At 43.2% G+C, this 13152-nt stretch overlaps 1 protein-coding gene across 1 annotated transcript; it reads left to right on the top strand.

Annotated features, from left to right (window-relative positions):
* The first annotated feature begins 160 nt into the window (after positions 1-160).
* On the top strand, positions 161-4783 carry LOC121581191 (ubiquitin-conjugating enzyme E2 R1). The gene is made up of 5 exons (XM_041896641.2): positions 161-887; positions 1255-1341; positions 1522-1619; positions 2309-2443; positions 2960-4783. Exons 1-5 carry the CDS (start codon positions 702-704, stop codon positions 3165-3167), a joined length of 714 nt encoding a protein of 237 aa, XP_041752575.1. The 5' UTR covers positions 161-701; the 3' UTR covers positions 3168-4783.
* The last annotated feature ends 8369 nt before the right edge of the window (positions 4784-13152 follow it).

Here is a 13152-nt window from a genome sequence, read left to right on the forward strand (position 1 = left end):
CCCCGAAAATAATGTCATAAATGCATTGCTATACACAATTAATTGGAATACTTTTACAATAAACATGGTGATTAAAATGTATATCATGAAACATTTTTGCAATGCTGACAGAAGTTAAGTTCTGTTTAATTGGAACTACATTTCCCAGACGGCACTGCAATCTTATTGAACGTTTTGAGAGGAGAGGAGGAGACTGCTTCACTCTTCACATTACTTGTCAGCAGGGACATAGATGTTCGCAGTTGAAAAACGTCGTTGGTGAATAATTATTGTTTGTAGTTTTTGGCTGGTCCAAAACTAATTATTTTAGTATAACTATCAGTAGCAAAGTAACATTTTTTATATTCATTGGACCAATAGCTAGCACCTACTAGCTAGCTCCACGGCAGTTAGCTAGGTCGGTGAGCCTATCTACTAAAATACCAAAACATTATTATTTTTAGTATGAACTCTTCTAAATTCAGCTATTTCATATTGATAACTAGCCAGATAAAACATATTGCGCGATTTCACAACAAATCCATCGACTTGAAGCAAAATAAAGGTTAACTAACTAGCATTTGTGCGCATCGCGAAATCGCAACAAAGAAAACGTTTTTGTTTTGCAGAATCAGGTGGCTAGCTGGTTGCTAACTGTGTTCGAGTAAACAACAAGGTTCTCCGCCAAACATTAACAAGATTAGCTCGTTTGCTATTTTACCATGGCGCAACATGGTCCGACTCACGTAGCAAGCTCACAAAAAGCATTAATGTTAGAAATGAAGAGCCTTCAAGAGGAGCCAGTCGAGGGCTTCAGAATAACATTGGTTGACGAGGCAGATTTATACAATTGGGAAGTGGCCATTTTTGGACCTCCTAACACTCACTATGAAGGAGGGTATTTCAAGGTAAGTCAGCTTGTTTTGCAAATATGTAACATACACAAATGCTATTTTCCTAGTTTATATTGTTCACTAGGTAGCCATCATTACTAATGGACAACTACATTGTTGGCTTCCGTTAGTAGTAACGTTAGGCCCGTGAAAAACGTGACATCGCATCTGCTTTCTATTGATGCAGCCTGCAGTGACAAGCAGTACTGTTTAGTGTCAAACCTGTGTCAGGGTCACGCTGTTGTTGCTCTCTAGTATGGTCTACTCAGCACTGGGTTGCGACATCAGGATTACCATTGAATCCGGTTAGGTAGTTTAGGCCCCACAGACGCATGTTAGGACATGTTGCTGACATATTTGCTTCTCTCCCTGTGTCCCACAGGCTCGTATCAAGTTCCCCATTGACTACCCATATTCACCACCTGCTTTCCGTTTCCTCACCAAGATGTGGCACCCCAACATCTATGAGGTAAGAAGAGATCACTGACACAATTCTAGAAAAATACATTAAACTCCATGTAATTAATTTTCAAACACATTTTGTGGTGTCTAAATTTCTCTCCATCTTTTTATGTGGCCTAATCCTAGTCACACCTGCAATTTGTGATCTTAAACTTGTTTGTATTAATTTTAGCCTCTCCCTTGTTAGAATGGGGATGTGTGTATATCCATTCTGCACCCTCCAGTTGATGATCCTCAGAGTGGGGAGCTGCCCTCTGAGAGGTGGAACCCTACCCAGAACGTTAGGTACACATCTCAGCATGTTCTCTCACCCCCTCCCCTTCTCTCACCCCCTCCCCTTCTCTCACCCCCTCCCCTTCTCTCACCCCTCCTCTTCTCTCACCCCCTCCCTTCTCCTTTCGCATGTTCTCTCACCCCCTCCCCCTCTGTTTCTTTCAGTTTGCTTCTGTTTAAGAAACGTTTTGCAACAGAATCGGCGGAATTAATACACCCCTGCTCTCCCTCCGCTTACTGTATCACTCTCCCGTCTATCTATCACACTCCCTTTTCATCCCCTCTTTCTCTGTCCCTCTCCTCTACGCCCCCGCTCTCCCGTTGTGCTGTGTCACTCATACCCAGATCACATGACACTTGTCCATCTGGCTTCAGTGGAACCTCTCCAGGACTTCCTGGATCATGAACAGAACGCCTGTTACACTTTAGTTTATTTTCTGTCTGACCCAGTAATGTGGATACTATTAAGTCATGTTGACAAACATTTGTTTCTGTCAGTTCTTAAATTAGAAGTTGTAGGTCTTATTTTTACCAGCACCATTTGAGGTTTATATCAACATCGACAGGTTGACATATTTCAGAAATTGTACTTTGGAGAAATAGCCTTTATCCCACAGAGCAGGATCAATGAGTCAACCAGCTAACATTGATAGACACTGCTTGGTGCTTCTTTCTGACATCCAACCCTGTGTCTCCTGTAGAACCATCCTTCTGAGTGTCATCTCTCTGCTGAACGAGCCCAACACCTTCTCCCCGGCCAATGTGGATGCCTCCGTCATGTACCGCAAGTGGAGGGACAGCAAGGGCAAGGACAGAGAGTACGCAGAGATCATTCGGTAGGTACACACACAAAGGACAAAGTGTTGCATACATCAAATCAAATGTATTGGTCACATACACATGGTTAGCAGATGTTATTGCGAGTGTAGCGAAATGCTTGTGCTTCTAGTTCCGACAGTGCAGCAATATCTAGCAAGTAATATCTAACAGTTCTACAACAAAAACCTAATACACACAAATCTAAGTAAAGGAATGCAATAAGAATATATAAATATATGGATGAGCAATGTCATTATCAGTGGCTTAGTCTAAGATGCAATAGATAGTATAGAATACAGTATATACATATGAGATGGGTAAAGCAAGATATGTAAACATTAAAGTGACATTATTAAAATGACTAATGTTCCATTTATTAAAGTGGCAATTTTCAGGTCTGTATGTAGGCAGCAGCCTCTCTGTGCTAGTGATGGCTGTTTAACAGTCTAAAGGCCTTGAGATAGACACCAAGGACAGAGAGTACAGCGCACACACACACAATTATTTATCCTCTCTATCTCACTGTCTCTCAGGAAGCAGGTGTTGGCCACTAATGCTGAGGCGGAACGTGACGGGGTGAAGGTCCCCACCACACTGGCCGAATACTGTGTCCGCACTCGTGCCCCGCCCCCTGACGAGGGCTCCGATCTCTTCTATGACGATTACTATGACGACGAGGATCTGGAGGATGAAGACGACTGCTGCTACGATGAAGATGACTCTGGGACGGAGGAATCGTGACGCGTCCCAATTGTGAACCTGGACGGCTGACGCATGTGCTCCCTGACCTCTCCTCCCATCGGAGAGACAGTTCTGAAAGGACTACTTCACGTATTTTAAACCTCTCACTTTTTCTATCCACAGATGGCAAGTGGTATTCCCCCTCAGTTTCTTCTCAGAATCGAAGCACACTTAGGTTGGGCCTGGTGTGCTCAGTTTTCTACCAGTGCAAAGGCTGCACCTGTTATTTTCAGAAAGGATTGACTAAAATAAAGCAAAAAATGACATGCTACCTTATGACCTTGTTTGACTATCTGTATACATTTTTTTTTTTAAAGGTGTCAACTTTGCACAGGTGAAAGCACTTGGTAAATCAGGCCCATAAGTTAATCTCTCACTTGTTAAGTTTCACTTCAACTTGCCGCCTCTTTCTAGTTCACTCACACCTATAGCCTTCATTGACTGAACAGGCGACTGAAGACCTCCACCTGTCATGGTATCTGTGTGAGCGACACACCACTGAACTTACAGCAGAACTTATTTATCTCCAAGATGAGGTTCTGTCTGGCTTCTCTCCACCCTTACATTTTTGTGCGAGGAAAACCGACTCGATACTTTTTGCAACATGGTGTTTCTGCATGTCAGACATCTTGGACGCGTAAAATGTTCTCTTACAGATGGATCATTGCTTGTGTCGTCATATTGGTTTGATTGAATTTAGAAAAAGACTTGTGATCATGGAAACGCTAATGACTTCTCTCTGGGGGACCCCAGGTTGAGCTTAAGCTGTGGCCCAAACCCAGTTTTAAAATTTTAACAGCGTTTCAACTTTTCGCTGGCTTAGCCGTAACTATGAGGTGTTGTTCTCTGTCGTTTGAAAGTGGAGTGTGTGTGTGTGTGATTCTAAAGCGCTCAACGAAACGATGCTGCGGCAACCCGTTCTCCTGCATCTGGACAGAATCCCTTCAGAGACCCTTTTCTCAAGGTTCTCCTCTGCAAAGCAGGATAGAGCCAGAAACCTCAACTAGTCTTTGGTGGAGGCCAACTGTATGGAGAGAGAAAAAAAGTTAGCTGTATGTGTTTAGCAGCTTAATAGTTTGCTCTGTTTGCTGTTTGTTGTTTTATTATCCTCCTTTCATTGAGAATTATGCCTGTAGTCTTTGTTAGAGAATGGGTTGATGTTGGTGGGTTTCTGTAGGAAGATTGTATCTCTGTTCAAAATATGTTGTGGCAGTATCAGTCAGCAAGTCTTTGGAATTGGGAAAGAAAATGTCAGCCATTTTTGTTTTTACTTATTTATTTTGTGTGTGCTGCTGGGGGTGGGGGATGCTATCATGAATCTCCAAGCAGAGGTGTGTTTGCGTGTGTGTATCAGCAATATTGGATGTTGCATTTTATTCTAATTTGGCTTAATTTAACTTTATCTCAGGATATTTAGGAATGAGGAAAAATATATAATTTTAAGATGGTAAAGTGTCTCTATTACCTGGTGGGCTTCAGAGATGGTTTACAGTAACATGTACCTTTACTGATATGCACATGTGGCTATATGGACAATCACTTTTTCATTTTATTTACATGTATGTGTTTTTTTTGTCTATTTAAAACAAAAAATAAAGAACTTTATTGGAAAACAAGTATTTTCTTCCTCCTACCCCCAATTGAAATGGGCTGTATGCATCACAACTTTTTTGTACAACAATACCCTGCAAAAGTTTTAGTGTAACAATGGTGTGTGTGCTGTCTATAGTACATCAACCATAGAGAGCCTATTGAAATACTAGAGGGGCTATGCCAAACTCTCAAAGTTCCAGAATGGGGTGAAAATGGCAGCCATATTGGTCAGAGAGAAGTCCAAACCAGTCTAACTGGAATGAATGGTAGTAGAGGCATAATTCAGATTACAGAAAAATAAAAGTTAGGTATGTGATATCAGAACTTGTGTAATAAAGAATTGTGAATCTAAAATAGTCATATATACACTTAACAAAAATATAAATGCAACTTGCAACAATTTAAAAGATTTTGCTGAGTTACAGTGCAAATAAGGAAATCAGTCAATTGAAAAATTCATTAGGCCCTTATCTATGGATTTCAGATGACTGGGCAGGGGCACAGCCATGGGTGGGCATAGGCCTACCCAATCAGAATGAGTTTTTCTCCCACAAAAGGGCTTTATTACAGACATAAATAATCCCCCCCAGCCCCCCTCATGATCCCGCAGGTGAAGAAGCCGGATGTGGATCCTGGGCTGGTGTGGTAACACGTGGTCTGCGGTTGTAAGGCCGTTTGCCAAATTCTCTAAAACGATGGAGGTGGCTTATGGTAGAGAAATGAACATTCAATTCTATGCAAACAGCTCTGGTAGACATTCCTGCAGTCAGCATGCCAATTGCACACTCCCTCAAAAAATTTGAGACATCTGTGGCATTGTGTTGTACTTTACATGTTGCGTTTATCTTTTTTTCACGTCAGCCCAGGACCTCCACATCCGGCTTGATCACATGCAGGATCATCTGATACCAGCCACCTGGACAGCTGAAACTATGGGTTTGCACAACTGAAGAATTTCTGCACAGACTGTCAGAAACCGTCTCAGGGAAGCTCATCTGCGTGCTCGTCATCCTCACCAGGGTCTTGACCTGACTGCAGTTTGGCATCATAATCAACTTCAGTGGGCAAATGCTCACCTTCGATGGCCACTGGCACATTGGAGAAGTGTGCTCTTCATAGATTAATCCCGGTTTCACAGTACCGGGCAGATGGCAGACAGCGTATATGGCGTCGTGTGGGCGAGCGGTTTGCTGATGTCAATGTTGTGAACAGAGTGCTCCATGGTGGCCGTGGGGTTTGGTATGGGCAGGCATAAGCTACGGACAACGAACACAATTGTATTTTATCGATGGCAATTGAATACACAGAGATACAGTGACGAGATCCTGAGGCCCATTGTTGTGCCATTCATCCGCCTCCATCACCTCATGTTTCAGCATGATAATGCACGGCCCCATATCGCAAGGATCTGTACACAATTCCTGGAATCTGAAAATTTCCCAGTTCTTCCATGGCCTACATACTCACCAGACGTCACCCATTGAGCATGTTTTGGATGCTCTGGATCAACGTGTACGACAGCGTGTTCCAGTTCCCGCCAATATCCAGCAACTTCGCACAGCCATTGAAGAGTGGGACAACATTCCACAGGCCACAATCAACAGCCTGATCAACTCTATGCGAAGGAGATGTGTCGCGCTGCATGAGGCAAATGTTTAAGGTGCATGCCGCCACCTACTGTGCTGGAGTGTGCGATCAATCATGGTCTGCCTAATTCTGTACTACAAAGAAAATACAATTTAAATATACAAATATATAACTTCAACCCCTCCCCCCCCCAACCCATTAAACTTTATATATATTATGCTGAAACAATCCACCCTTAGGACTATTCAGCATGTCTACAACCATTTCAACAGTAACATTACCCCCATTAACTCTTTTGCCGTATCCACAATAACCTTCAACCTGGCATTTCTGCTTTCCACAACCCGCGTCTTGTTGATAACTTCATAGCTTTCATTGGTAAGGTTAACTTTAATCACTATCAAAGTGTCCTTTGACACAGCACATTCATGAGCGCAAGATTTCTGATTTCTCCAAACCATGCCAGGACCAGAAGAAACAACAGCCCCGACATTAGGTCCAATTAGTACAGGAGCAGCCATAATAATGAATAGCTCAGCTGGTAGAGCACGGCGCTTGTAACGCCAAGGTAGTGGGTTCGATCACCCATACGTAAAAATGTATGCACGCATGACTGTAAGTCGCTTTGGATAAAAGCGTCTGCTAAATGGCATATTATTATAGTACAGGAGCAGCCATTGAAGCTCCATCATTCCGCACTGTAGTTCCACCAATCTGTTTTACAGCCTCTGCATACGATACATAATGAATGAATCTATATCTCTGAGCCTCTCTCTGCACCCTGCATCCACCAAATGCTGCACTATGTTCCCCCCCACAATAACAACACTTGACCTTCACATTGCTCCGACAGATACGCCAGCCGTGCTTCTAGCTCCTGAGCAACTTTGCAGTATTTTGTTTTTTTTATGTGTTATTTCTTACATTATTAGGCCAGAATTTTTGTTTTGTTATTACTGTCGTGGAAATTCTTACAAAGGGATACTCGAAGTCAATCTTAAATTAATCATTGTTTATTGTGAACGCGCTGAAGAGGTTCCAACAAAAGTAATGCACCATAGTGAACGTCTGTCAGAAGCTCTGCTCGGGCAGTCCCAGCAGTTGTCTTATATAAGGCTATACACAGACAAGTTATATTTACATGATTTAGCATAATTAATTAATCATTACCGTTTTGTTTCATTCATGTGACCGACCAATTCTGGTTCATAACATGTGACAGACCAATACCTCACGAGGCTTCTTCTCTCTAAGCTGAGACTTTAAAACTGAGATATCTTTCGTTCTCAAAACAAGGTCTGGGCGTACTGCCAAATTGCAGATATTGATAAGTGAGGATTTGTTCAATCAGTCACTTGCATGAACACAGAAATGGGTTATTAGAACAGCACATGAATAGAACACAGAAATTTGTTATAAGAAAAGCACAAGTATAACATTTCCATCACATTACATACAATCGGAAATAACTTTTGGACATCAGAGCGGCTGTAACTCACCAGCATTACGACCAGGAATATGACTTTACCAAATTGGATCCTTTGTTCGTACCCCCAAGGGCAATTGAACTGATTCCATAGGCTGATCCAAAACACCGCTGGCGGAGAAGAGGTTTTCAGAGTGGAGTCCTAGCTTCCAAGTATATTACTCGCTAATGTTCAGTCTCTGGATAGGACCTCCTTCCAGAGAGCCATCAGGGATTGTAACATACTCTGTTTCACGGGAACATGGCTCTCTCGGGATATACTGTCTGAGTCCGTACAGCCAGTTGAGTTCTCAGTTCATCGTGCAGACAGAAATAAAGATCTCTCCGGGAAGAAGAAGGGCGGGGGGGGGGTATGTTTCATGATTAACTACTCATGGTGTGATTGTGATAACATACAGAAACTCAAGTCCTTTTGTTCACCTGACCTAGAATACCTCACAATCAAATGCCGACCGTATTACCTCCCAAGAGAATTCTCTTCCGTTATAGTCACAGCCGTGTATATTCCCCCTCAAGCCGATACCACGACGGCCCTCAACAAACTACACTGGACTCTATGCAAACTGGAAACCACATATTCTGAGGCCGCATTTATTGTAGCCGGGGATTTTAACAAAGCTAATCTGAAGAAAACGCTACCGAAGTTCTACCAACACATTGACTGTAGCACTCGCTCTGAGAAAACACTGGACCACAGCTACTCAACTTTTCGAAATGCCTACAAGGCCCTCCCTCGACCTCCCTTCGGCAAATCTGATCACGACTCCATTTTGCTCCTTCCTTCCTATAGGCAGAAACTCAAACAGGAAGCACCTGTGCTACGGACTACTCAATGCTGGTCTGACCAATCGGAATCCATGCTTCAAGATTGTTTTGATCGCGCGGACTAGGATATGTTCCGGGTAGCCTCTGAGAATAATATCGACGAATACACGGATACGGTGACTGAGTTTATCAGGAAGTGTATAGGAGAAGTTGTACCCACGGTGACTATTAAAACCTACCCAAACCAGAAACCGTGGGTAGATGGCAGCATTCGCGCAAAAAACTGAAAGCGTTGTGGCTGGTTTTCCCTTTGTGGTCCGTGATTGTCTGTAGCCCCTGCCACATACGTCTCGTGTTTGAGCCGTTGAATTGCAACTCCACTTTGTCTCTGTACTGACGTTTTGCCTGTTTGATTGCCTTACGGAGGGAATAACTACACTGTTTGTATTCGGCCATATTCCCAGTCACAGACTGTTAAATAGCCAACACTAGCACCTTAGAGGCTGCTACCCTATATAGACTTGAAATCACTGGCCACTTTAATAATGGAACACTAGTCACTTTAATAATGTTTACATATTTTGCATTACTCATCTCATATGGATATACTGTATTCTATACTATTCTACTGTATCTTAGTCTGCCGCTCCGACATTGCTCGTCCAAATATTTATATATTCTTAATTCCATTCCTTTAGATTTGTGTGTATTGTTGTGAAATTGTTAGATATTACTGCACTGTTGGATCTAGAAACACAAGCATTTCGCTACACCCGCTATAACATCTGCTAAACATGTGTATGTGACCAATAAAATTGGATTTTGATTTGATTTCACCGTAATCATGTTCCCCTCCACACTTGGCACATATTTTCTTTCCTTTACACTGAACAGCTACAGTGCATTCGGAAAGTATTCAGACCCCTTTTCCACATTTTGTTGCATTACAGCCTTATTCTGAAATGGATTAAATCGTTTTTTCCCCCTCATCAATTTATACACAATACCCCATTATGACAAAGCAAAAACAGGTTTTTAGATTTTTTGTGTGCAAATGTATTAAAAAATAAAAAACGGAAATATCACATTTACTTAAGTACTCAGACCCTTTACTCATTACTTTGTTGAAGCACCTTTGCCAGCGATTACAGCCTCAAGTCTTCTTGGGTATGACGCTACAGGCTTGGCACACCTGTATTTGGGGAGTTTCTCCCATTCTTCTCTGCAGATTCTCTCAAGCTCTGTCAGGTTGGATGGGGAGCATCACTGAACAGCTATTTTCAGGTCTCTCCAGAGATGTTCGATCAGGTTCAAGTCCGGGCTCTGGCTGGACATTCAGAGACTTGTCCTGAAGCCACTCCTGCGTTGTCTTGGCTGTGTGCTTAGGGTCGTTGTCCTGTTGGAAGGTGAACCATCGCCCCAGTCTGAGGTCCTGAGTGCTCTGGAGCAGGTTTTCATCAAGGATCTCTCTGTACTTTGCTCCGTTCATCTTTCCCTTGATCCTGACTAGTCTCCCAGTCCCTGCTGCTGAAAAACATCCCCACAGCATGATGCTGCCACCACCATGCTTCATCGTAGGGATGGTGCCAGGTTAAATCTGGTTTCATCAGACCAGAGAATCTTGTTTCTCATGGTGTGAGAGTCCTTTAGGTGCCTTTTGGCAAACTCCAAGCGGGCTGTCATGTGCCTTTTACTGAGGAGTGGCTTCCATCTGGCCACTCTACCATAAAGGCCTGATTGGTGGAGAGCTTCAGAGATGGTTGCCCTTCTGGAAGGTTATCTCTTCTCGACAGAGGAAGTCTGGAGCTCCGTCAGAGAGACCATTGGGTTCTTGGTCACCTCCCTGACCAAGGCCCTCCCTACACATTCTCTCAAATATCATATATGGACCAGTGGCGGCTCCTGAAAAAATTCTCAGGAGGGGCAATTTTTCTGATGATTTAGGTGACCTACACACATTTTAAAAAAGATATGTCCAGCAACAACATGAAGACAGGGGCAGCATATAAGTCAATACCAGAAGCATTTATTGACTGATCTGGGGAGATGGATTCCAGTTTCTGTGACAGATTATAAATAATCTCTGATGCCTTTGTTATATTAGCTTTTGGTTGAATGTACTGTCGTAGTAAATATATAATGTTATAGCTTGGTCTGACTAAAATCTTGTGCATGACCCATTTTGTGTTGGGCGTTTGTTTTCAATCAATGCTGTTCCTATCCTATAACAATGGACAAAATAGTCCTATCTTGTCAGCCTTGTCAGCAGGTGGCCAAGGACAACACCCACGCCATAGGTCTCTCAGTTCTTCCAACTCACGAGTTCTTGCTCTGAGGACACACACACACACACACACACACACATCATCACTGATAACACACACACACACACATCATCATCACTGTTAAACACACACACACACACACACACATCATCACTGTTAAACACACACACACACACACACAAAAATCCCCTCTCTTTAGGCTGAACATTTGAAGACAGAGAACCCGACTCAGAGCCAATGCAACAGTGGAGGGGACCTCGCCCAACTCATCAGGACCAATCAGAAGATCAGAACTACTAGATTCAACCTACATCATTTATTGTATAAAATGTCAGCACACAATGTTTTCGGGGCTCTCTTCAGATAGCTCCCTAAGAGTTTGACGAACGAGTCCGTGCACGCGATTCCAGATATCTTTACCTCTGAATAAACTGCCTTTATTATACCATATCCACCCTGTCCAAAGTCTCTACTTGGTCTCAGTTCTCCAGTAAACTTGTGATTATCAACAGTACACAACGGTAACAAACAATTGGGGGAACTCACGGGGCAGATAGTAAGGTCACAGTGACACAGAAAGCAGTTCAATGTCGGGGCTCGGGGTACAGAGTCGCTCTCTTACCAGGATCGATTTTCCCTGTGACTGTCAGATCGAGGTCCGCTCCGACCAGGGTGAAGCCGGCCGGCTCCACTTCTCTGTCCGGGACTCTGTCATCCAGCCAAGTCTCCCAGCTGTATTGGATTCCGCTGCCAGCAACGTTTTCATTATTTAGTCCGTTCGTAGCGGGTATGTACACGATCAACAAGATCAGTCCAAAACCCACCACTCGAAATCCATGGTTGGCAGAATGTTTGTAAACTAAGTGTACAAATTAAAAACATAAAATAACGCCACTAAGTGTACAAATTAAAAACATAAAATAACGCCACACTGCAGGTCGCAAAGAGACGCTGCTAGCCGCTATTTGCTTAGTTACGTTCATGGTTACGTCACGTATGACAAAAGCGCGTAAGTGCAAGCCCACAGACACCCATAGAGAATGTATTGAAAGCTTTGAAATTTGAAAAAAATAGATTTTACATGACAGGCTATGAGAGACTTCTGGGCGATTTTCAACCTGACTGAAATCGCCCAAAAACGGGCGGGGCCATTTGAAGCACGACTTTAGCCTGATTTGACATTTAGTGGCAGTCAGATCAGATTACAACACTGATAACTACTGTTGCCGTGATATAATTGATTAGAAAAAAAATCCCTTCCTTTTCCCGTTTGGCAGTGCGTCGCCCATATCGCCCTATTGAACAGGCCGTCCCTGATATGGACATAGATATTGGGACCCAGTAATGACTCCCCTCAACCTAGCATAAGCACGAAGGACATGGCTTTTAATCTTCTTCCCATTAAGCTTTTCCATTTGCAGAATCTTCCTTTGCTGATCCTGGCTACCACAAAATATTAGCATTCTACCATTTCCAATGAACCGGGCTAATTTGACTTCACATATCTCTTTCTCTACAGCATTGGCTAGTCAGATAGGATTTAAATGAGGCCCTGTGGTCTCATCAAACACCATCACCACTTTCCACTCATTTACATTTACATTTTCAGTAATTTAGCAGACACTCTTATCCAGAGCGACTTACAGGAGCAATTAGGGTTAAGTGCCTTGCTTAAGGGCACATCGACAGATTTTTCACCTAGTCGGCTCGGGGATTAGAACCAGCGACCTTTCGGTTACTGGCACAACGCTCTTACCCACTAAGCTACCTGCCGCCCCAATCACTCCAACACATTATAACAATTGCTTCCTACCTTGGCCCTCTTTATGCTTTCTTTACAAATGTTACACTGCTTTCAGTATCATGATTTCTCTTCATATGTCTTTCCACTACAGACCATTCCGGTCCTTGACCCTCATCCTCCCGCTCCACATCATCAGAACTGTGATCCATATTGTTCACATCCCAGAACAGCTGTTGCTTCTCCAACCTTTTCTCCATTTCCTCCATTTCGGCTGTCAGACTTCCAAACTTCCCACACACCAACAACTCATTCACCAAGTCGAAGGTCCCACTCGTTCATTTTGCTTGAACTCAGTAGCTGAAGTCCTACTCGTTTCAAAATTGCCCGCCTGGAAGTACCGGAAATGCTCGAAGGACGCTTCGTCCGGCCACTGGGCTTCCTCTCACCACCATATGTGGTAGTGAGTGGAAACGCCAAACGGATGCTTCACATTTATACATCCGGTAAAATATCTGTCTCATTGTT

Source organism: Coregonus clupeaformis, chromosome 14 (genome assembly GCF_020615455.1).
Source record: "Coregonus clupeaformis isolate EN_2021a chromosome 14, ASM2061545v1, whole genome shotgun sequence".
NCBI classification, from domain to species: domain Eukaryota; kingdom Metazoa; phylum Chordata; class Actinopteri; order Salmoniformes; family Salmonidae; genus Coregonus; species Coregonus clupeaformis.

What these genes read in the sequence shown, in the direction of transcription:
- LOC121581191 (XM_041896641.2), top strand. Translation starts at nt 702, where the DNA reads ATGGCGCAACATGGTCCGACTCACGTAGCAAGCTCACAAAAAGCATTA. An exon ending in ATGAAGGAGGGTATTTCAAG is followed by an intron (nt 888 to 1,254) that starts GTAAGTCAGCTT and finishes TGTGTCCCACAG; the next exon opens with GCTCGTATCAAGTTCCCCAT. An exon ending in AACCCTACCCAGAACGTTAG is followed by an intron (nt 1,620 to 2,308) that starts GTACACATCTCA and finishes TGTCTCCTGTAG; the next exon opens with AACCATCCTTCTGAGTGTCA.